Source organism: Colletotrichum siamense, assembly GCF_013390195.1.
Source record: "Colletotrichum siamense strain Cg363 chromosome Unknown KSG_Cg363_contig07, whole genome shotgun sequence".
NCBI lineage: Eukaryota > Fungi > Ascomycota > Sordariomycetes > Glomerellales > Glomerellaceae > Colletotrichum > Colletotrichum siamense.
In genome coordinates this window covers 749,897-773,519 of record NW_023501020.1, presented here as the reverse complement: position 1 = coordinate 773,519, position 23,623 = coordinate 749,897, and the positions used below count along the sequence as shown (strand labels likewise).

The 23,623-nt window shown below is 49.6% G+C and overlaps 10 protein-coding genes across 10 annotated transcripts; 6 read left to right on the top strand and 4 right to left on the bottom strand.

Moving 5' to 3' along the window:
• Positions 1 to 82: 82 nt before the first annotated feature.
• Positions 83 to 895, bottom strand: CGCS363_v010541 (Uncharacterized protein; the record flags this gene model as incomplete). Its single annotated transcript, XM_036642390.1, has 3 exons — positions 83 to 142; positions 195 to 788; positions 842 to 895. 3 exons carry the CDS (start codon positions 893 to 895, stop codon positions 83 to 85), a joined length of 708 nt encoding a protein of 235 aa, XP_036492385.1.
• Positions 896 to 4,305: 3,410 nt separating this feature from the next.
• CGCS363_v010540 (uncharacterized protein) lies at positions 4,306 to 5,499 on the top strand (the record flags this gene model as incomplete). The annotated part of the gene is made up of 4 exons (XM_036642389.1): positions 4,306 to 4,350; positions 4,404 to 4,440; positions 4,490 to 4,557; positions 4,606 to 5,499. The coding sequence occupies 4 exons, from the start codon at positions 4,306 to 4,308 to the stop codon at positions 5,497 to 5,499; spliced, it is 1,044 nt and encodes a 347-aa protein (XP_036492483.1).
• Positions 5,500 to 5,724: 225 nt separating this feature from the next.
• On the bottom strand, positions 5,725 to 7,510 carry phacA-0 (Phenylacetate 2-hydroxylase; the record flags this gene model as incomplete). The annotated part of the gene is made up of 3 exons (XM_036642388.1): positions 5,725 to 6,101; positions 6,174 to 7,326; positions 7,394 to 7,510. The coding sequence occupies 3 exons, from the start codon at positions 7,508 to 7,510 to the stop codon at positions 5,725 to 5,727; spliced, it is 1,647 nt and encodes a 548-aa protein (XP_036491779.1).
• A 1,050-nt stretch (positions 7,511 to 8,560) lies between these two features.
• Positions 8,561 to 8,959, top strand: CGCS363_v010538 (uncharacterized protein; the record flags this gene model as incomplete). Its single annotated transcript, XM_036642387.1, has 3 exons — positions 8,561 to 8,647; positions 8,718 to 8,828; positions 8,933 to 8,959. The coding sequence occupies 3 exons, from the start codon at positions 8,561 to 8,563 to the stop codon at positions 8,957 to 8,959; spliced, it is 225 nt and encodes a 74-aa protein (XP_036491780.1).
• A 535-nt stretch (positions 8,960 to 9,494) lies between these two features.
• sdnJ-0 (Glycosyltransferase sdnJ) lies at positions 9,495 to 11,187 on the bottom strand (the record flags this gene model as incomplete). The annotated part of the gene is made up of 3 exons (XM_036642386.1): positions 9,495 to 9,795; positions 9,857 to 10,543; positions 10,616 to 11,187. 3 exons carry the CDS (start codon positions 11,185 to 11,187, stop codon positions 9,495 to 9,497), a joined length of 1,560 nt encoding a protein of 519 aa, XP_036492415.1.
• Positions 11,188 to 13,745: 2,558 nt separating this feature from the next.
• On the top strand, positions 13,746 to 14,849 carry aflV-0 (Cytochrome P450 monooxygenase aflV; the record flags this gene model as incomplete). The annotated part of the gene is made up of 4 exons (XM_036642385.1): positions 13,746 to 13,854; positions 13,914 to 14,460; positions 14,586 to 14,743; positions 14,842 to 14,849. 4 exons carry the CDS (start codon positions 13,746 to 13,748, stop codon positions 14,847 to 14,849), a joined length of 822 nt encoding a protein of 273 aa, XP_036492417.1.
• Positions 14,850 to 15,464: 615 nt separating this feature from the next.
• On the top strand, positions 15,465 to 16,148 carry yjlB-0 (Uncharacterized protein; the record flags this gene model as incomplete). The annotated part of the gene is made up of 1 exon (XM_036642384.1): positions 15,465 to 16,148. The coding sequence occupies one exon, from the start codon at positions 15,465 to 15,467 to the stop codon at positions 16,146 to 16,148; it is 684 nt and encodes a 227-aa protein (XP_036492419.1).
• A 2,255-nt stretch (positions 16,149 to 18,403) lies between these two features.
• CGCS363_v010534 (Bypass of stop codon protein 6) lies at positions 18,404 to 19,783 on the top strand (the record flags this gene model as incomplete). The annotated part of the gene is made up of 2 exons (XM_036642383.1): positions 18,404 to 19,042; positions 19,097 to 19,783. 2 exons carry the CDS (start codon positions 18,404 to 18,406, stop codon positions 19,781 to 19,783), a joined length of 1,326 nt encoding a protein of 441 aa, XP_036492575.1.
• A 465-nt stretch (positions 19,784 to 20,248) lies between these two features.
• rbg-52 (Ribosome biogenesis protein nsa2) lies at positions 20,249 to 20,876 on the bottom strand (the record flags this gene model as incomplete). Its single annotated transcript, XM_036642382.1, has 3 exons — positions 20,249 to 20,588; positions 20,637 to 20,774; positions 20,833 to 20,876. 3 exons carry the CDS (start codon positions 20,874 to 20,876, stop codon positions 20,249 to 20,251), a joined length of 522 nt encoding a protein of 173 aa, XP_036491506.1.
• A 587-nt stretch (positions 20,877 to 21,463) lies between these two features.
• Positions 21,464 to 22,402, top strand: CRYZ (Zeta-crystallin; the record flags this gene model as incomplete). Its single annotated transcript, XM_036642381.1, has 1 exon — positions 21,464 to 22,402. The coding sequence occupies one exon, from the start codon at positions 21,464 to 21,466 to the stop codon at positions 22,400 to 22,402; it is 939 nt and encodes a 312-aa protein (XP_036492545.1).
• Between the last annotated feature and the right edge of the window lie 1,221 nt (positions 22,403 to 23,623).

Genomic DNA, 23,623 nt, shown 5'->3' with positions numbered 1-23,623 from the left:
GTACCTCTATAGATCTTTTGCGCTCAATCTCGGTCGACTTTTTATAAGCCAGCCTCAGCCCTCCATGGAAACCTGATGTCCATCATGAGTTCTTGGCCTGTTCTAAATCCTCATCCGTGTTCTTTGACGCGTTTCCCGAGAGCTATATCTCAATAGTCAGCAATACCCCCAATCACACAAGACGCCAAACTCACCCCGATCAGCATCCTCTTATCCCCAGGCACAACCATCTCAAAAGCATCATTAATAACCCCATACTCAAAATACCCCAGCCTCGCAATCGGATTCGTCTTCCTCACATCAATCTTGCCATCCGTCAACGCCCACTCGTCCACATGCACGCCCACCACCCTTCCAAACACCACATCCACCGTCCCCATCGGGCCCTTGCCCGGCAGCCGCACCGTCTGCACGTACTCGCACTCAAACCGCACCGGCGACGCCTCCACCATCGGCACCGGCACGCGCAGCCCGCGCGAGAAGGTCTTGGCGAGCCCGGCGCGCGCAAACTCGTCCTCGTCGGGCGGCACGGCCTCCGCGGTGACGTTGACGGCCTCGCGCAGCGCGTAGGTGCACAGCTGCCAGCAGAAGACGCCCGTGGCCTCAATGTTGTTGACGGTGTCCTTGCGGGTCTGCGTGGCGTCGTCGGGCAGGGTCTGGTTTGCGGAGAACATCACCATGGGCGGATCGAAGGTGACATTGGTGAATTGGGAGTAGGGCGCGAGGTTGTGCTGGCCGGTGGGCGAGGTGGTTGAGATCCAGCCGATTGCGCGGGGGACGACGCAGGCCTGGAGTGGGAGGTTAGTGAGTGAGATGGAGATTGGGAAGGTGTGGTGTTTACTTTGAAGGGGTCGTGGGGGAGACCGTGGTCGTTTACGCCTGGGTTGTAGTACATTGTTGCGGTGTTTGCGGTTCTGGGGAGTCTAGCGGCTCTGTGTGTAAGTGACAGACGATCTTTGCCCGCCGGTTTGAAGGTCACTGTAGCTCAGTTCTTCTTGGCGGTTTATTTATGATAGAGCATGGAGAACCAAAGTCCCGTTGTGCTGACCTCGGATCCGGATTACGTCACTTGTGAAGCACGGTCGGGGAGTTCGGAGAGTATGCTCTCTCGGAGTTTTCGGCTCCTCGGCACGTTTGACGGGGAATGGAATTGGGACTTTTGATCGAAGGAATATCCTCCATTTGGCCTTGTTTCATTCGCCATTTGAAGTTTCTTCTTCGTGGATTCAGCTGCGAGTTGGTTCCGGCCCTGTTTGTGGTTCAGGCGGCGGCAAACGTAAGACTTTTTGGCCCAAAACCCATCAATTTCCTTCCCGTCATCTGGGATACAACTCATAGTTTTCGGAAGAGTTCAAAATAAAAACAAAATCACCACTATCCTCTGAGAAAGGTGTAGTAAGATGTAATGTGTGGTAGCCTGGAAACGATATCCTAAGTGATGGAGAAAGGCAAGGCCGACTTACGAATGATTGATCATTGAGCGTTCATATAAATTTTATGAATCTCAGACTATCGGCGACTCCCCCAGTGAGGCTGTTCAGTTTTGTACACGGTCCTGTCTCCTAACTGTGTTGGCTGCTGAGATTGCGACCCAGGTTTGGCGCTGACGTGGTGCTCTTGAGAACGGTCCATCTATCTTGAACTCAATGGGCTGTCAGATCGGCAGCTTCCCTCTATTCTCCCTCGAGGACGTTGATCCCCTAAAGTAAGTGAAGTCCTGGGAAGCTCTCGCAATATGAAAAAGCTCTCCGTTATGCTCAGAGGTTGTCATTTGGCGATTTGCTGAAACGTAGTTGTCTCCTGGTAGGGACAACAATAAGAATCATCGAGCTGATTTGTCAGTGACACCAATTGATTGGATACGTGTGAAAGTCTGAACCGGCTGTGTGACCAAAGACAGCAGACGCGAACATCCGGATGGTGATTAAAGTGCCATAACGTAGCCTGACGCCGAGCATGTCTTCTTGCACATTCTAAGAGATGCGAAAGGCGCTGTTCGCCTTAGAGAACTGTTTCTCCATAAGATGAACTCATTCCTGCTGCCTTGCGCAAGCTGCATTAGTCTTTTCGCAGTCACTATTGCGTTTCTAGATGCTATAGATAGACCACTCAATGAGTTTAATCATTGTGAGTTGGTGCGTCTTACTGTGGGAGCCTACTTCGAAGCACCGGCGATCACTCCAGAGTAAACAACCGAGCGATTGCTATCACTCTACTTTCTCTGCCTTCTGCCTCGCCCATCCAATATCTTTAGGTCTCGTTATCTTGTGTCCAGGGATTTTGCACCTGGTATGCCACCCAGATCACCTTTCGACGTAAGGTACACCAATGAATCGACATCAAAATCATACCAGGACGGTATGGGCCACATGGTTCGCAACATCAAAAAGAAATCTCAAGTCAAATGACAGACAGGCGCAGACGACTCCGCAGCTACGGACAGAGATTCCTAACTTGTTGACATAAGCAATATGGTAGAACTATCTGGAAGGCAGCTTTTGTATGACTACCTTACTGATCCAGGCTAATGTCTTATGAGTCTCAAGCCCATTTCCAATTTCTTTGGCACGAACGCTTGAGATCTGTCGTCTTCGAAGTAGGGGAGGAGGAGCAAGATGAAGTCAATTTGCAGCCTGAGAATTAAACTTGAACACCTACATGCCGACGTGGTTACCAAGTCTGGGCTACAAGTTGCGTTGACTTGACCACGCCGTTTTTGAATGGCGTAAATGGGCGCAAATTGAAGCTGCACATCTTTGTTCGGAACACGTTGTCATGGCTGAGTAGGCACTTGCCGGTGGCAGTGGATGCAATCGCGGCCGAGTGGCAAGGGGGCGTGGTGCCACACGTGTGTGCTAGCAGCTTGAGGCGGTGAGGCGTTACCACATTTGCGTTAGAGCGCCAGGAGAATCAGAGATGGCGCTTCACTAATAAGCACCGCAAAAAAAGTACTGTGAGGCGACAACTGCCGACTTCGATCACCCCCAACTGCCGGATTTCATAAGTCCCAATCCGGCTCCTGTGTATGGCGGTATGCCTGGATCATGGTTCCGTCGATCTCACTACTGAACATTCGCAGTGTGAAACATCATAATGATCGGCGCGAAGAGGCTCGGTCAAGGTAAGACATTGTTTCCTGATCTCATCCATTGCTTATGATGAGACACGTCCCTATGAAACCAAAGTACAGAGAAGCGCGTCCTTTCATGCAATACTGCTCTTATTTGCAAAGACCTGGACACTGGAAGCCGTCTCTGTATGAATTCCACTAGGCATCATTCACCAGACTGTTGTGTAATTAAGCCACCCGGGTCGGACGCCTCCGAACCCACGCGATGCTCCCTTACACATCGACCCCGCGTTTAGCTCACGATAGCGTCCGCTGGTCCAGGCCGGGCCTTTGTCTTCTGAATAGGTTTCCTTCACCACAACAACCGTGCTCACACCTGAGTCGCTTGAAAGTGCATGTCAGAGAGAGACTCTCGGTCTTATTCTGTGTTAGCTTTTTGTTTCGACATCTTCTTCTCTGACTCGATAATCGACCCCCCAGCCGAGCTGTTTTAGTGTAGGGGATAATTACGGGTCCCGCGTCCTGGGAACCAAAAGGGGACGATGTGCTCGCGCACTAAGATTGATAGCACCAGTAACCAACTTAAGTTTTGCCGCTATCATAATCTTCGCATGCCTCTTATTATTACTAGCCGTTCGAGGGTGATTTATCCAGGCCACGGCCAGCGACTTCTTGCTTTTCTCTTGTTTCTTCCCTTTCACTCTCTCCCACATCACTACGATTATCATCAGGGATAACAGCAGCGGCAGTATCGCTTGCGATGAGGTATTTGCTATGGCTCAGCCTTATGGCCACTTCCTGGGTGGCTGCCCAGGGATCGCTAATAGAGTACGCAGGCGTTTTGCCACAGTGTGGGGTGGGTTTTGCCATGGCTCAACCTCATGAGATGGTGCTAATATCGTTATCTGTACACAGCTAGACTGTATCCTGGAAGAGCTACCGCTATCGGCTTGTAAGGTCGCGACGAATGAAAACTGCATATGTAGTGACGATGATCTGCGGGAGAGTATGCAGACGTGTCTTCTTCAGCGTTGCGACACAGTAGATGCTATAGGTTGGTCACCCACCAATTGTTCACAACTACAACTAACAACTTCCTAGACGTTGCAAAGATAGAAGCGAAGGCATGCGGACGGCCTATTCGTACCCGAAAAGCAGACATTATGGTACCACTTGTCCTTCAGATGACTGGGATCCTGGCGGTCCTGTTGCGATTATACGCGAGATGGACGATGATGCCTCGACTCGAAGCCGACGACTGGATCATGATAGTGTGCGGTGTGCGTCCAATCTTGAGAAACTTTTCAGCAGCTCATCCGCTGATTAGTCCTAGGTCATTTCCATCGTCTTAGTCGTCATTGGTCAAATTGGTATGTCCCATGGTCTCACCATTCCAGGTCCTTACTGACAATAACCCAGCTGGAGCGTTAGCTTTTGGAGAAGACATATGGATGGTTGAACCAGATAAGCTCACGCTGGGGTTGAAGGTATGGAGACTTACCGCCTCAAACTGGACATCATGTTGACGTTTACAGCTCTTCTTCATCGACGAACCCCTTTACCTAGCCACCATAACTTTGACCAAGATATCAGTGCTCATTTTTTACCTCAGGATATTTCCAAACAAGTCCTTTCGAAGGGCAACTTACGCGACCATCACATATATCGTTATATCAATGACGGTGATCCTGTTTTTGCAAATTTTCCAGTGCACACCGATTAGTTTCAACTGGGATGGTTGGAAAAGAGACTTCGGCACATATCATTGCCTGGATCTCCACAGACTGGTCAATATTGCAGGGGGCCTTAGCATCAGCCACGATCTTATTATTCTCGTCTTGCCTCTTCCGCTGCTGTGGGGATTGAATACCTCCAAACGCTCAAAAGTCGGCATTTCGCTTATGTTCAGTCTCGGGTTATTCATTCTTATCACTGCCTGTATCCGGCTTCACTACCTTGCCCCATTCACGCATTCACTTAACCCTACCTGGGACTTTACGGATCCCCTGATTTGGTCTGGCATCGAAGCATCAGTATCGGTCATCGTCGTATGTCTTCCTGCGATTCGAATCTTCTTCAAATACCGCTGGTCCAAGTTATTCGGTCAAAACGGCACAGCCCGTGGAGGCGTGGCACCCAGGAGAGGTTTAGGTGCGGTACGGCGGAAGGCTCAGGATCCAGAGTCAGCTGACAGCAAAGAAAACGCAATAACTGCGATTGACGAAGAAGCTGCAGAGAAAATGTACGCTACAGAACTGGCGAGTGTTGTGAGCACGGAGGAGAAAAATGATTTTGTGTTTTCTTTCCAGTCGACGAGGATGGAAGCGGATGAGAGCGAGCTGGAGCTAGAGCTGGAAGAGGTGGTCCCGGGGGAGGTTCAGGAGCCGGTGAGGTACCCTGATGGAGCTTATGCGAAGGAGAGGAACTGAGGAATTCATATCGTACTGGGCATTAAGTAAAAATTAAATATCTTGAAGGGTAGTTCATTATCTCATTCTGGATGCTGATGCCATTTCGAAAATGCGGCTGGTGCTCTAGATCCCTTTGCCCCCTTCTCATGCTGACTGCTTGAACATAATCCTTCACACCTGCTCTCCTGATATGTTGTCATCCGAATCAGAGTATTACCGCATGCGCAAACCGACTAGATGACTTTACTCTACGTAATGCTCCTTGGTCCTTTTCTCAGCGGCTTTGAGACATTCCTCGGTAACGGCTGTGTCTCGGGGGATGAGCTTGACCTTAAAGTCCTTGGGGATCGCCACGAGCGCCGTTTTGAACTGGTTGTACTCGACGTAGTCGGTGTTGGGAGGCTCTTCCTCGCTCGCCACAATCTTGTAGGAGGACATCAGGCGGACCAAAGCGGCGTATAACAAGCGCTGGGCGATATACTGGCCTGAGCAACCACGAGAACCAAGCCCAAAACTTAGATGGCCGACGCCAGAGACATCTTTCTCAGAGGGCGGGTTGATGGAGGAGAGCCACCTCTCCGGATCGAATTTGCCGGCATCTTCACCGAAGTAATCTCTGTCTGTGTTTGTTTACCGTTAGATTCAACGAATGGTATGATGATATGCAGCATTCTGATAAGGGGCAAGCGAACCATGATTGCCCGCTTGAGCGTTGACGAGTATCATTGTCTTGGGCGGAATGACGGCGCCGTTCCAGTTAATCTCCGTGACAGTCTTCCGCGGCAGACTCATCGAGCTGACGGTGTAGTACCTTCCGGCTTCCCTGACGATGGCGTTGACGTACGGAACCTTCTCCTCGGTATAGCAGGCATTCCATGCGTCTTGTATGTTTGGATAGTGTCTTTTGATATCCTCGTAGGTGCGGTCCTGCCACAATTGGCCCTCTTTCGTCGAAAGCGATCCGATGGTCGACGTCAGAGTTCCGGGGATTGTCTCAAAACCACCAGACACAAGCAACAAGCAGATGGAGGACACCTCAACGCCCGTTAGCTTTGTCTCCTCGTTCTTGAGGATTGCAGCCGAGATGCAAGGCTTGTCGGTGCCGCGCTCGATCATGGAGCGGACCTTGTCGAGGAGATGGCTGAGATACGCATCGCGACGCTCGCGGAGCTCTTTGGAGCGGCGGCTTTTCTCATTGTTGGGGAAGTAGCGCATGATCGGAACGTAGTCTTGCGTGTTCTCGGACGCGCTGCGGAGCAGAGAGATGGCCGAGCCGACATGCAAGATCTCGCGGAGGAGGTCATCGTAGACGGCGTCCATGCGGATGCCGTAGCAGAGAGTGAGGGTCGTGTTGAGGGCGTAGCGCTGGATGTACGGTCGAACACTGATCTCCAGCTCGCCGTTGCGGGAGTCCTTGTGCAGGTCGCGAAGGATGCAGTAGCTCTCGAGGTCAAACATGGGGTAGTAGTTGCGAAGGGCCGGCCGACTGAGGGCAGTGCCCGCGGTTTTGCGCTTCTTCCGGCAGGAGTCATCCCAAGGGGAAGAGCCGATGGTGAAGCCTTGGGTAGAGCTGATGAGGCCGTGAAAGGTGTATAACTTTGGCCGATCAATAACGGCGTTCTGGTGGCCGATGAGGAGTTGGCAGATATCCTCGAAGGAGTTGAAGACTACGGCCCTGGTGTTGCCGAGTTTGATCTGGAATACGGAGGGGTTTCCTTGCCGCCACCAGTTTTCGCATGTTGACGCGTGGTCTTCGCCTAGCTTGAGAAGGTGCCCGAACACCGGAATCGAGCCGGACATCTCCGGGAGCCCCTTGATGAAGGGTATATCCGTACTAAAGGCAGCCTGTCATGGTTAGTGATCCCCTCAACAGGCGACGGAAACTCAGACAGAAGGAGGCAAAGGGACGAACATTGTAAACGAAATAAGATAATAGCAGGATTGCGATTGTTGTTAGGATAGAAGCCAGAGTTGGAGGCCTCTGGAGGTCCAATACGAAGGAAAGTGTTGTAGAGTCTAAAGCAAACATGGTGATCGTTCTGTCTCGCTGAGGCTCCCAGCAGTCATCCGTGCTTCAACCCTCAAACTCTGGATTCGTTTTTATGAGCTGTTTTCCCTACGGAGACGATAGCACTCATCGATTATGCTAGGGTGTTTTTGGACATCAGACGGGGCCGACGTCACCGATGTGAGGGGATCTAGCGGTTGGGCATGCCGATGCATCGGGTGCGGGGGGCTTATCTCTTTCGGCCTGTAACACCAATTAGATATCGGATGATTCACTCGTACCCTATCTGGGCCGTTGCTTATCTATAAACTCCTGAAATAACATCGTATCTTAAAGAACAGCTTAGATAAACCAAGGCTCTCGTTTCACACAAGATGGATACGGCGAGTGCGTGGTTGTTCTCTCTCCATAATGGATCAGTCGGGCCTGACGATGACCCGGCTGGGCCACAGTGGCGGTGTTTGTGTTGGGGTTAGCACTCTCCTTTTTGCGACCTTATGGGATTCCTTGGCACTTCAATTACGAACCGAGACCGAGAAAAACCGGTCTGAAAGGTTATTGCGGCCCTTGCGGAGCTGTCCATACAACGCAGTCTCGCGGTCCGTACGGAGCCTTCCATATAACGAAGGCTCCGTAAAGCTCCCCCGGCTTTTCTTTTGCTAATTATTTGACCGCCGTTACAGATACACCGCCGCATCGAGTCAATTACCATGCAATGCTGTTAACTAGCAGGGCCGGAAACAGTGATTGCCCACCATTAAGGAAACCCTCCACCGGCTTCCCTAGGGATGATATTGCGGAAATTCCATAACCCACACTACTACCCTGTAATACGGTGCCCAGCAAGATGAATACGGCAAGAGTACTTGAGCCAATGTTTCTTCCAGTCTGTAGGCTGCAAAGTTTGGGATCCCCGATTTATATAAACATAGTTAGGTCCGTCGGTCGTTTCGGGCTCAGACTATATCCGTTAACATCACTAAACTAGCCTCACCTTCAACTTCAAGACTCCATCAGAAAGCCTCATTCACCAATTTTTCTCTACGTCACCACAGCATATTAAATCTCACTATGCGTCAATTCAGCATCATCGCTTTTATGGCCGCCTTGCTCGCGCCCTTCGCTGCCAGTCAGTGCATGGATCGGTCTGCGGACTGCGTAAGTGGAAATCGAGAGAAAGCTTATGGAAGTAAAAGCTTCAGTTCAAGCTAACCTACTTTCGTTTTAGTCTCCTCTGGCCATTTGCAATAGCATGGGCCCATCGCAGGTTTGCGGAAACACAGAGAAAGTCCAGGGTGAATGCGTCAAGGTCACCAATGAAGAGCGTGGCTACGTTGCTGTAAGTACTATCTCCCGTGCTAAGAACGTCACTGATGACATCTTTTATAGTGCCGTTGCTGTAAAGCCTGATTTCACTTGACTTCATCCTCATGCTTCACCTAGGCCTTCACAAGACTCCTTGATAGGTGATAAATTAGACAATTACAGACCAGGTTATATATACTACAGAAATCGCACACACTCTAAATACATACTCTGGTATTTGGCATGTACAACCATTGGCGAGCCCATTTATTTACCCACTTCATGTCTGACTGGGAAACCTCGCGTTCCTGAAAGCCTTCTCCTCACTGCTCATTGCCTCGAAAAGGGAACCAGGTTGGTAACCACAGCAAAGGAAGACTGTTGCCAATCTGCTCAATCTATAACATGACTTATCCGTTCCGCACAGCCGCCTTGTGCTGCGGATGAGAACAAGGCGAGAGCAAGTGGGATAATATCTGCTAGAACACCTAGCTTTCCAGCAGGCCATAACAACAGACCTCAAGATCTCACATGGCTTATGTGGAGACCTCAGTGGTGATAATGGTGGATAGGATGTTGATTACGATGATGAACATGATGATATAACAGCGACTGACGCTGATGGAGACAGCGACTTTAAAGACCTGCGTTGCGCGTCGAACCTACAATTATATCTATCATCCCACCATCGGAACAAGATTTAATGCTTTCCATTCACCCCTTTCGTGTTGTTGCCATCTAATAGTTTAAGAATTTCTTCTGCAGCACGATCACGGCCTGCGCCTTCCGGGTGTCGCTTCGCAAGTTCTTGGGCTCTTTTGATCATGTCCATTGCCTGAGGACCTAAAAGAACCTCTTCAAGGCCCTTGGCAAGCTCGTCTCGCTTCCACAACGGTCGTGCGGTGCGGCTCGCCCACTTGCCGATGCCCAGGAATTCAGCGCGCAGAGCAAAATCGTAACAATCAGCCCATCCTGGTAGGATAACTTGAGGGATTCCGCAACTATGAAAAGAATGCGTGTTAACTCTGATGACAATCAAATCAGCAGTGGATGGTCGCATACCATATCGCTTCGTGGAAAGAGTTGGATCCTCCATGGTTGACAGAGCAGATAACGTGGCCAGATTGAAGCAGAGACTTGGGCTCGGCAGTAACCCAATCCACAATCCTGACGCGGTCTTGGTCTATTTCAGACTCGAGGATGTCCTTGATTTCTTTCCAAGGGCCCTCAAAACCGGAAGTGTCTCCCTCTGATGCCACTCTAGGCATCTTCCAAATGAGTTGCAAATTGTTGAGATGGGAGGTTTTTGCAGCGTCGAACAAACTGCGGAAAGCGTAGGCCACCTCTCTTGCTTTATCAACATCAAACGAACGATGTGTTCCTAGATTCATGTAAACTGTCGGGCCGCGACCGAGCCAAAGTGCGAGTTCCGGATCTTCGGTCGAGATAGGCGCTGCAGGTCTTGTAATTGGACCGCAGGGGACCATGAAATCCGGAATGACGTCAAATGGAAAGTCGATGTCCGGGCTGTTTGCGACCATCACCCGAATCCCTGGTGGCGGCGGAGCGAGAAGACCAAGTTCGTTGACAGTGATGAGTTGAAGCCCTTGACCCAGCTGTTCGTTCATGTGGTTTATGCAACGCCCCCGTCTCCTACTCGTGAATATGGCGATCATCGCGACTATGTTATAGAATATGTTTAGCGGGATCTGGTGAAGAGGCACCGGATAAGAAATGGCGGAGTTGAAGCTGGGCCATGTTAGCCAAATGATTACTCGAACGACAGCATCCGTCTACGAGGCGTGATTTCCGTAGACTTACATGGGATATTTCCAAAGACTGGGCAATCCCGGTTGCGCAGATAGAGCAAATTCCTTGATAGTGTTCGGAGCCAGGACGATCCACGGTGTTTTCGGGCGGAGGTTATGGCAGAATGTAAGGGCAGGGGCGAAGAAGTTTTCAACGACCGTTACGTCTGGCTGAATCTCGCCCCATACACGCTCCACGTCCCGGTAGATTTCGACAAACTCCTCTGCGCTCCACGGGAGAGTTATTCCCGGAAGGACAGACAGCATGCTGACCATGTTGGGGATTGTCGGATCGCACGCCCAAGAGTCGAGATTGGGGTTACCAGGTCTCTCCATGGCTTCCCAGTGAGATAGCCCGACCAAGTTATGGGCCTTGATAGATCCTGCAGCTGCAGATCCAAGATCATTGGATACCTGCTTGATGATGCGGGAAAGCTGGCCTTGCATGCCCGGCTGTGAGGCGACATGGATCTCTACGTTGGGGTCGGCGCAGACCAATGCGTAAATGGTTGAAAGGACGACATTGGCTTGCCCGAAGTCGCAGTCCGAGAAGATGAGGATTTTTCGTTTGCCGGGGTTAGACATGGTGGGAATTTTCTAGTCGGGTCGGGGATGATATGGTCATGGAATCTCAAAGACAAAGGCACCCTCCGAACCTGTTGCGGGGGGCTCGGCCCATTTTGTATGTCGTCGCGCCTGTACACGTGTGAGAACTGGGACTTGCCCAAGGGGCCTGGACTGAGACGTATCGTGCAAATCAGATTGAAGTTTCCTGTTTCCCTTTAGGGACCAAAGTCCGAGCTGTTGATGATCATCAGCATGAACATGTAGGGGTCCATGTTGGTTCTCTGCGGCTAAGTGACAAAAGTCCATTTGGCTGTGGATATGGTGGGCTTTGCGCTGCCAACAGAATGGCCAGATGAACAGAACAGGGCCGTCGTAAACGGGCCGGACCCGACGGAAATACGGGACATGCATTTCGATGTAACTCAGAATGGCGCGCGATAAGCACTAGGCTGCGCGATGGAAACTCCCGTGAAGGGAATTCGTGCGACACGTCGGCAGAATTGGCTACAAGAGACTTTGCGGATTATCGGCTTACATGTACACTACCCTCACAAATAAATACTGGAGCTTTGAGGGGCCTCCGCGATGCCCTTGCCCCTTTGAGGTCCACTCATAGGTGTTGCACTCCACCATCACCATGCGATGCCTTCGTTGGTGATCATCACGACCCATCAGCCGCAAAAGCTCAATCGCCAAGAAGTGAACGACATGAAAATCAGGCGTTCAGAGTAGAAAACAAAAAGATAACTAAGACTTACATAGAAGCTTACCAGCAAGTAAAACTCGTCAATTTGTTGAAGAATTCCAGATCATAGATTGGGAGCTAGGCGAGCTTTGTGCTGTCGCCAACAACAAGCAAACACATATGAATCGGTGCATTCCAGACAGCTCGAAGAAAATTTGATTTTGCACATTGACAGCAGAGTCGGTTTTGTTATCCTGGGGACGGGAGAGCGAGACCTTGTAGAGCCCCTGCCCATGGGGATCGAAGCTAGTCGTGGTACAGCTGTTTACATCTCTAAATTGTCGCGTCGTAATCGACAAGAAGTGTTGGTAATCTCAAATTCTGACTAATAGTCATCTAGATAACGACGCTCCATGATACCTATGCTACACTCCGTTGCATTAACAGCATCCACCCCCAAGTTTAACCCAGAAGGGAAATTTTCCGCTAGCCTAGAAACCCCTTAAAACCCCCTAAACTTCACACTTTAATAGCTCTATACGTACATAATACGTATAAATAAAAATTATATTAATTAATAGCCCTTAATTAAGTAATTATAATAATATCTTTTTTATTTTTATATACTACGTATATATAGAGTTATTAGTATATAAAGCTAAGGTTAATTTTAGGGGTTTTTAAGCTAGTAAATACTAAACGTAATACTAAAAAGAAAAAATAAAACCCTTAGCGCGTTATATTAAACTATCTACTTAAAAAACCCCTTAAAATTAGCTTTAACTATATATTTAGATAACTCTATATATATATATAATACGTATAAATTAAAAATATATTAATTAATAGCCTTTAATTAAGTAATTATAACGATATCTTTTTTATTCTCACGCATTACGTACGTATAGAGGTATTAGTATATAAAGTTTAGGGCGATTTAGTAGTTTTTTAGTAAAAAACCCCTTTTTTTGCCTTTTTCAGGCTTAGAACTGCGGGGTGGACGCTGTCAACGCAACGGAGTGTAGATGCACGCGGCATCGGACTTACCACATGCTCCGATAACGAGTTGGGGTACTACGTAAGTTTGGTCCCCGATTGGCACAACTCCTCAACTGAACGTGATAAGCCTCACACAGCACGGAACGAGCGATTGGTGATGGCATCGGTTTCCGTCATCGTGGCTTTGGCCATACTTGCGGCTTTCTTGGCCAAATACCTCGTCTTTGACTCACTTCTGCTGAGTCCCTTGAGGCATGTACCGGGGTCGAAATCGTTCGCGCTGACGAAATGGCGACTAGCCTACGAAGACTGGAGGGGAACCCGAACGCGCACGATCCATCGGTTGCATCAGAAATACGGTCCAGCTGTCCGAATCGGACCTGATGAAGTTTCTTTCAATAGTTTGAGCGCTCTCCGGACCATCTACGGACCCGGAAGCAGGTATGGCAGGACTTCCTTCTATCGGATGTTTGATGTCTACGGCCGACAGAATCTGTTCACTTTTCACTCGACTCAAAAACACGGAGAGCGCAAGAGACTTCTTGCTCATGTTTATTCAAAGACCAACATCCTCAAAGCTCCAGTTTCCGCCATGATAGAAGAGAAAACAAGACAATACATGTCTCTGGTTGCGCAGGAACCTCGCCTCACCAGCGAAACATTCAGAACTCTGCACTACTACTCGCTGGACAGTATCACGGCATTTATATATGGAAAGCATGGCTCGACATCTGCCTTGCAAGGCTCGAAGATGGACCAGGCCTTACTTGAGGATATCCTCATTCCAGCCCGGCGACGGCTGTCTTGGTTCGCGATACACCTTCCATTGCTAACAAAATGGCTGTACACTCGGACGCATACGATGGAGCGTATAATTGCGCCAATTCTTCCCATGGCGAAGCCAGCCACTTACACTGGCATCCGAAAGTTTGCTTTGGAAGCTTATGAGCAATCGAGGAAGGAAGCCAATGCAGTCGGCAATGACCCCGATGCCAAAAACGGTACGTCGAGCAGCAGAAAATCCACCTAACGTTAGTCTCGAGACTCATCTGTACCGCAGAGGATGATACGCCACGCTCAATAGTCGACCGTCTGGCGCTTCAACGCAAGCTTGGCACGATGGACGACCTCGACATAGCCTCAGAGTGCGCGGATCACTTTCTGGCTGGCATCGACACCACAAGTGACACGCTCATGTACCTCATTTGGGCACTATCACGCAAAGAGAATCGCGTATTCCAGAATAAGCTGAGAAATGAAGTCCTTAACTTATCCCCGGACTCCCTCAATGAGCACGGGTTGCCAAGCGCCGAGGCGAGCGACAAATGCCAGTACCTCAACGCCATCATCAAAGAGACTCTGAGATTGTACGCTCCTTTACCCGCTTCTGAGCCTCGATCACTAGACACCGAGTCAGATATCGACGGCTACAAGATTCCGGCGCATGTCACCGTCAGCATGTCGCCCTATAGTCTTCACCGCAACCCGGAAGTATTTGAACAGCCTCTGAGATTCAATCCCGATCGATGGCTTGGACCTAAAGCGGCAGAGATGAACCGCTGGTTTTGGGCTTTCTCCAGCGGCGGCCGGATGTGTATCGGCTTGCAGTATGTTTCCCCCTTTCCCCTTCGGCGCACATTGACTCTGTCGTCCAATCGATTTCTGCACGCTCTCTTCTCCATGATGGCAGTAATCCTCAGTCGGCTTTTGTAGAAAGCTAACCTGGCAACAGTCTCGCAATGGCCGAAATGACGACCTTAGTAGCTGCAATATACCGCACGTACACGACCTCGGTTTCCCCCGAATTCAACGATTTCAGTCCTGGAATTACGTCTCGGTTTGAATTGTTCTTTGACGACCAGTTCACCAAAGTCATGGTACGATCACGAGGTATGAGCTTGCGGTGCTTATAACGCTGACTGGAGTCAAGGAACATAACTGCCCCATCAAATTTTCGATGGCGACTGATGCGTCATTGGAGTCAGAAGCTTCCTGAAAGGACACTTCTTTCCAACGAATAATTTTTATGATTGGGTTTAGTCAAAGACTTACTGAAGAATTGCACAAAACCTAGCTGCAAAAATAGACAGGGGTTCAATGTATCAATCATAATCATCGTGAAATATGCTATTCTGACTTGCACTCCTTGAATTCGCTCCTGTCGTTTCCCATGTCGCAGGGGTAGGAAGGTAAATACGTAAATCGTGATGCTCTCTTGCGGCAAGTCGTGGGCCACCTTGTGCACGCCAATGCCATGAACAATAATCGTGATAAAGACGTTATCTTGGCAAGTCCGCCAAGGAATCCGCCGTGGTGATATGCCAAAAGCAGAAAAGGAAATGGGAGCAATCCGGACCGGACTCCGCATCCGGGGGGCGATAGGAGCGTGCGGGGTCGCGATGACGAACTTGCGAAACGGAGGTGGAATTCCGGATCGGATGCGATACCCGATTCGCCGGTCCTCGGCTGACCTGCCGATTCTCCAACCGTGATATATCAACCCGATAAGACCGTTGACGATGGCTTACACCCAACTTCATTTTTGAATACAATTTTGAAGCTACAGCTTTAGATCAACACTCATAATCAGCACATCAGAGACACGAACAAAATGGTTGAAATCAGACAATACCATCTCTTCCCAACGGACCTGGTTCCGAACTCGCCTCGACCGCTGCTGCAGTACAAGAACGTCCTTCCCAAGGACCCCAAGACGTCACATTGCTCCGCCCTGCAAGTATGGGATAGGTTCACGACCAACGGATGGGACGTCCAATGGATCTTCCGATACGGCCAGACCCAGCTCTCGCACTTCCACTCCAAGGCCCACGAGTGCATGGCCGTTCTGTCTGGAAACGCCACGATTCGCTTCGGCGTGGCAGATACCGACGAGGACCTGGACAAGAACACGTACGAGTCGTCCTGGGAGAAGGGCGGCGTGGAGCTTCAGGCAGAAGCTGGCGACGTCTTCATCATCCCCGCGGGAGTGGCGCACAAGACATACAACACGAGGCCAGAGGCGCCGTTTGGGCTGCTGAGTCCTGGGAAGGGACACGGCATCGAAGCCGACAATCCGCGAGAGGCGCTGGGGAAGGTTGAGCTTTCGGGGTACACGATGATGGGTGCTTACAGCGGAGGAGAGTGGGATTTCGTGCTCGGGGGAGGCGACTTCGAGAAGGTCTGGGGCGTGCCGAAGCCAAAGCTCGACCCGGTGTTTGGAGACTCGGAGAATGGATTGCGGAGGACGTGGAAGGGAGTTGGCGGCGCTCAGAATGACATCGAGGTGAAGCTCTGAAATTTTGTGTTTGTTCTCTAGCAATATTATAACCTCGAAGATACTTAATGAAGTTCCTTTCTATTTAGCAGGATAGAATCGGAAATAGTTCAGAAAGTGGAATATCTTCATATATTAGTCAGCATCCTTCAGCAAGCACAAATTTCTACCCCCAATACACACACACACACATACACACCGACGTGTTTTCTAATGGTTTCTTCTCAACTACGGCCCATCGACTAGGTTTTACGGCCTGCTTACACGGCCCAACAAACTCGAGACAATGTGTTTCGGTTGCCGTAGACTTGGCTTCGTGTCATTGTCACCCACGCCAGAAACCAAAGACGACCGGGAGGACGAGGAGCAGCCGCAGTCACAACAGCTTGACAGACCGGCGCGTCGCAAGAAGCTGTTGCCGCTCCCGAAGACCATCGTCCATCCGGCACCCAGTCATGACGGTGTCCCGGCCTTCGTGGCATACTCAGTCCCCGCAGACACCTTGGAGGATATCGACCTGACGCCCCTGCGCCCGGCGTACGCCTACGTCTTTTACGACACTTCCCCCGGCGCGCTTAATCCGGGACGTGCCGAGGATCTAGCCCGCTCCATATTCGACGGCACCAACGACAACCGCAGCTCTTGCGGGCTGCTGGACAGAGTCGAGGTCTTTGCTATGCCCCTCCCGCCTCTGCCCGAGTCGGGTAGCCCGTATTTCGCCGAGAGTCTGGGGCTTGACCTCGTTCTCTCACCAGAAAGCCCCTGGTATGCCCGTCTCGCCGCACAAGCGTCGCGAGATCCCCAGCACGCACACTGTCTGCAGCACGCCGCCGCTTGCATTTACCATCACGAGCGGGAGGTCCAGAATCGCCTGGCTATTGCGGATAGGGCGGAGGCGGTTTCATGGTACCTCCCGGAAGGGCTAAGCGACGCCGACTTCACTCGTCACATTGTTGTTGTTGATAGGCTCGAGGATGACCCTAAGAACCCTCCTGGGCCCACCCGTTGGCAGGAGACGCTCGCCTGGACACACACTCTTCCAATCGAGCAAAGGAACCCGGATCGAAATAGGGCGTAGAGGGCTCAAAGCAGCGCGTACGGCAGAGGGTTGCTGGTTAGCTGGCGGCCTCGCGATCAGGACGACGACGACGACGACGAAGACGACGAGGAGGAAGAAACACCGCCACTCAACTGGGACAAGATTGCTTTTGAAATGCTGGGAAAGTCAGTGTTGATTTCTTCCCACTACGGGGTAAGATCCCTCTACGAGCACTTCCTTCCCGACGGGCCATTCGATTTTGAGAGGGAGAAGGCTCGTGAACGAGGAGCAGATGATAGGGTGGACTTGCCGATGTAGACTACACCCTTTCCTCGCCTTCATCGCCGGGCAGAGTCGCTAGCCCTGACCTCCCGATTGTTGGAAGAGGCGGCCACGCCTCTTCATACGAGACCAGTCGGGAATATTTTGGCCTTTCGAGGGGATGAAACAAGCCTTACGTGACTGAAGCTAGGTGTTCTGCATGCACGTCACATTGGATGCCGTAAAAGTCGACTTCTGGGTTAGTTGAAAGAGCGTGAAGCGTAGGCTTCATACTCGTCACTGCATGCATATTTGTCTACTTAACTGCGGTATTGTACAAAACTGCAGCTGCTAGAATGAGCATCTCTTGAGAAATTCACAATTGAGAACTATTCTCGCCACGGAATCCGTCCCGCCATTGAACGTCAGGCAAGAAGCCCACCAATATCATCGTCCAGATGCGAGCAGGAGCGCCAACGTTCACCGCGTTGTCTTGCGCGTTTGATGGTCTTGGTGGGATTTCCGAAGGCGCCGAAAATGGACCATCCCGTAGCCCCGGATCTCGGGTGCGGCAACCTGGCCCCGGCCGGACTGACCCAGCCTCCGGCGCCGAACGCGGCGTTGAACCAACTCGGGTCATCGGTATTGGTGCATACTTAACACTAGAGACCTAGCTCTGAAGGTCAATGTAGTTGCCTTGGCTGCGAATTACTCCATTTGGAGATGTTCTAGCACACCCGGAACCCCTGAAGCCGCTGAAACATTCTCCCAATCGAGCAAGACAAGCTGCAACTACTGCCCAATTGGGCTAAAGTTGCCGCGGACAGACGTCACCTGATCCCTGCAGCCCCCAACCTTCTCCAACAACAACTCGACTTACAGTACAGGTTGTGCTTTCTGAACACACACAACACACTTCGAACCCGTTCCAATTGAAGTATGGAAACAGTATCAAGATTGCGAAACCAGCCTCAACATGACATCGAAGCCGCTTCGACCGACATCGTCTCGCACGGGGGAGACGGAGCCTTTGCTTGAGCCAGCGACACAGGCGCATCTCGCTGAAGATGGGCTCCTGGGTAGTGACCGCGGCTCGCAAACATCGACGGACGAGCTTCCTGAAGAAAGCGCGACCCTACGAATCGCGGCAGCAGCATGGTCTTTTGCGGTGGTTGGATTGTTCACGTCAACGACAGGCGCCGTCATCCCCCATCTGGAGGAATCCTATCAACTCACGGACATCCAAGTTTCAGCGCTCTTCCTCGTCGGGCCTATTGGCTACGTTATTGCGTCTTATCTCAATGATTCGATTCACGCCAAGTTCGGACAACGAGGCATTGCTGTCATCGGTCCGCTGTGCCATCTGCTCTATGCGACTGTGGCTGCCGCACGTCCTCCGTTCCCGGTGTTCCTGATGGGTGCGGCTGCCGGGGCATTTGGAGTTGGACTTGTGGATGGGTCTTGGTGTGCTTGGTTTGCCGCTTTGGATAATGCGAATACCTTGTCAGGGCTGCTGCATGGTTCGTTCTCTACGGGAGCCGCTATTTGTCCCTACCTGGTGGGCTTGATGCTCTCGGAAGACGGCGGATTGTGGTATCGCTGGTACTACGTCCTGGTAGGTCCTCGAGCGAATCTTGCAAGTGAATTGGTGTGCTAACAGAGATCCCAGACCGCAGCAGCTGCTATCGAATCTTGCATCCTCTGCTGGGCGTTCAGAAACGAGGACGCAGAGAGATACCACAAAAGCAAGCTATACCAAGAGATCGCAAGCGACCCTGCCTCCAAAGGAGCTATCTTCAAATACAAGGCAACGTGGGTATATGCGGGATACCTGCTGATATATGTCGGAGCCGAATGCACCATCTCCGGCTGGATCGTAGCCTTCATGCTTCGCGTCCGGCACGCGAGCACCTATGCATCGAGCATCTGCTCGTCTGCGTTCTGGGCCGGTATGGCAGCGGGGCGGCTGATGCTGGGCGTGGTGACCGACAAACTGGGGGTCAAACGAGCCGTCGTCTTTTACCTCATCTTCGCCCCAGTGTTCACTTTGCTGTTCATTTTCGTTCGGGTGTTGTGGTTCTCGGTCGTCGTTATGGCTCTGCTTGGGTTCGTGATGGGGCCTCTGTTCCCCTCGGCCATCGTTCAGTTGGTCAATCTGTTGCCCAAGGAGCTGCATGTCGCTGCCGTCTCATTTGTCGCGTCGCTGGGGCAGGTTGGCGGCGCGTTGCTTCCGTATATGCTGGGAGCCATCACGCAAGTGGCAGGGCTGGAGACTTTCCAGTACATGCTTCTGGTTCAGTTTGGTATCTTGTTCATTATCTGGATCCCGTCCTTTGGCCTATCATCTGGCCAGTAGCCTTTTGTGTAGGTATGCTGTTATTTCAAGCATTCTTCATTTTTAGGACTTGAAGTCCTTTCCCCAGTACCCTATAAACCTTGTTTCTGAAACCATTTCCGACGCAATTCAGACACAATGTAGACGAATATCGTGAGCACTCCGTGCTAAAGTCAGACCAGGAGGATGCTGAGCACGTTAGAATCTGATCTGTAGAAGGGAAATAAGGCATCTTACGCATTAACCGCCCTCGCCCTCTGGATTGTCCGTGGTCTGAGCATACCTTCCCCAAACAGCTTTGCCCGAAGTCGTTGTCAATCCAAGCTCGCTGGCGTTCACCTCCACAACGGCGCGACGCTTCAAGCTCCAAGGCGAGTGCACGTCGGGTTCTGTGGGTTCTTCTTGACGGATAAGATCGGGGCCTTCAATGTGGCGCCTAAAGTAGGATGGCTGACATGGGCGAACTTCTGACGAAGTCCCATCGGTCTAGAGTATAAAGGCAACGTCAGTCTTCCGATACCCCTCGGCGGAAGATGTGTCAACAAATCTAATAAACCTCTCTGCCTTCGGGTTCTGCCTGGTGAATCCTTCGCCAACGAATATAGGCTTGGTGACAATGCGCTTCCAGCTCCTCTGGTGCGTCTTCTTTCCCGTAGTGACGACCTTGAACATCTCATCCTCAGAGATGCCGCGAACCTCGGGTAGGGTAACGTTTAAACGGGCAGCCTTCTCATTACGCCTTTGCTTGATGGACGACGCTAGGGCTTTGGTGGCGCTTGGTTCGTTTCGGTCCAGGAGGTAGTGCAGGACCGGGTCGGAGGGGAGGCTGTCGTCGGCGGTCTTGACATTTCGCTCCTCGACAGCTTTGATCTACTTGCGCATCTGGATCTTCCCAACGCGGCGCTTCTCCTGCATCATCATTGCGTGGATGCCGCGCAGGCTCTGGATGTCGTGGGATTGCTTGTGGCCAGCCCGGGCCAGGCGCTTTCTTGCTCGCTTCTCGGTAACGAGTCTGTGACGGAGGTGAACATTTAGCATCAGCCTGGGTGAAACTTGGAAGTGAGATAAACATAACGCTTTCCATGCCGCTTCCTCCACCGTTCCATGTGCTCATTTTGCGGCATTTTCGTGACAGGAGTGTGCTTCAGCGCACTTGAAGATGTTCGGCTTTAGGCGGGGTAAGCCGGCTGACACTCAGAAGGACAGGACCCGATTATCCGGCCCCAGCGTGCCCGGCCGCACCGGGCACTGGATCCACCCTGCCGTTAACGGCAGGGCGGGGCTTGTATGTGCAGCGGAGGCAGCGTGAGTTCTCCTGCTGCTTCTGCCGAGAGGGATTCCGAGAGCAAGTCCGAGCCAAGTACTATCCTAACGCAATGAACGGCATTTGATTACCAATTCGTTCTGATTTACTTGATCATTGAACTTGAATAATCGGGATCGGAGGTAGATGGTATTCTAAACCCGAGAACGAGAACGAGATTGGTCAAAGCCGATTGCTTGTAATCCCGCCCGGAACCAAAACACCCCCGCACCGCTTTCCATGTAAGCAAGTAGTTCTCAAAAAACAGCTGCGTCACTGTGACTAACATTGCTCGTAACGATAAAAGAGGCAGAGCTTCAGGCGTTGAAGTAAGTGCACTTCGTTTACAACGAGCATTGCTACAATCGGCTCCTTTGATCCAATACACCTTAAAAATCATGCACGTCCCAAAGGTTATGAGGGCGGTGATCTGTCCTACGACTGGCCCAATCTCCGTGCTGCAGATTCAACAAACAGCAGTCCCCGTTCCTCAGTCCGGACAAGTTTTGATCAAAATCCTCGGATTCGGCATCAACAGGGCTGGTCAGATCGAATCACAATTCCGACCTGAGTTGCAGGAGTCTAACGAGTTTCTAGAGATGTTCACACGCCAGGGTCATTCTCCCGGAGTCCAATTTCCCCGAATTATCGGCATCGAGTGCATCGGAACCATCGCCGCCCATCACGCCCCTGCCCCCGGCACCGCCGGTCTTCCGGTCGGGACCCGCGTCGCAACCTGCATGGGCGGTCTCGGCCGCGAAATTCCCGGCTCTTACGCCGAGTATGTCTGCGTGCCCGCCGAGAACGTTCGCCCATTCCCCCAGACCAGCCTTCCGGTCGCCACCCTCGCATCTCTGCCCGAGATGTTCCAGACTACTTGGGGCGCCCTAGTGAAAGGGCTGGATTTCAAACGTGGTGAGAGTCTGCTGGTCAGAGGCGCGACAAGCTCAATTGGTATCTGCGCAATTCAGATGGCGCGGTACCTGGGGGCATCTCGCATCGGTGGCACGACGAGAAGCGAGGCGAGGTCCAGCATGCTCAAGGATCACGGCGCGGATGAAGTCTACGTTGATAGCGGAAGCATCGAGGCAGATGTTTCGGCGAGCAGTGCAGGCAAGTTCGACAAGATTCTGGAGCTTGTTGGCACAACGACTTTACGAGATAGTGCTCGGTGCGCCGTGGAGATGGGAACGGTGTGCATGGCAGGTATTCAGGGCGGCGAGTGGGAGCTGACTCAGTTCTCCCCGTTCGAGTTCCTTCCAAACCGTGTCCGGCTTTCGGTGTACGGTGGTGGGCCGGATGATTTTAGGGCGTGTCCGTGGGATGAGCTTATCTAGGTCGTTGAAGATGGGAAGATTAAAGTCCTAGTGAAGGCTAGGCTTCGAACTATCTATAGATATCTATATAGGTATATACCTATATAGTTTATAGGTACAGAGGGGTATTTAGGTAAGTACTAAGTAAGTATAGGTAATAAATAAAGCTTTCTTATCTAAGTATTAGGTATATAAATAGAGTAGAGATTATAATTTAGGTTTTAAATAATAGTTTATTTTATAAATATAATATACTAAGAGAAGTTTAGAGAGGAGTTAAAATCTAAATTAAAATATTAAAACTATATAAGAAATAAATTATATTATTATAGTATATTATTAATTTCTAATAATAAGAAATTACTATAATCTATTTCTTCTATAATTTTTTAGCTATTTAATTACTTTTTTATTATTTAACTATTTCTCTAATTTAATAATAATAAAAAACTTCTATAAATTTATAAATTTTATTATAATATTTATAAGTTAAATAATAATATCTAAGAAGTTTAATTTAGTTTATTTATAAAACTTAAGATTTAGCTAAATAGTTTAATAAGTTTTAAATCTAAAAACCTTAATTTTATTAAGTTTTAAGTATTATTATAATTACTTAAAGTGTTAATAATATTTTAAATATACTTAATAATAAGTTTATAAATAATAATATAAAAATCCTTAATATTAAGAACTTTATATTTAAATATTTAATAAATTAATATACTTTAATTTTTATTTAGTTTATAAAGTATAAAGTCTTTAGAAATAATAAGCTTTAAATAAGAGAATAAGAGTTAATTTTAATACTTATTATAAATTATAAAAAAGAGTTAATAGAAAATTATTTTAGGTTTTATATTAAAGTATATATAGTAATAAATATATTAGCTAAAGCTAAATACTTATTTAAAGGGGATAAAACTTAAGATAATATAAAGATAGTTATAAGTTATATTATAGAGATTATAATATTTTAGATCTACTTTTAGCTTTTTTTAGAAGTTTTAGATTAATTACTTAATAGATAAGCTTTATATAGATTTAATAGTATTTTTAGAAAACAAAGTAATATAATATTTATATTTTATTAAGAAATTATAAATAATATTATATCTATTCTAAAATAAAAATTCTATTTACTTCTAAAGAAGTATATTAATATAGTAAGTATAATAAGATTATTATATTAATTATTATAATAGATTATTATAATAAGGATTATTATAATAGGTTATTATA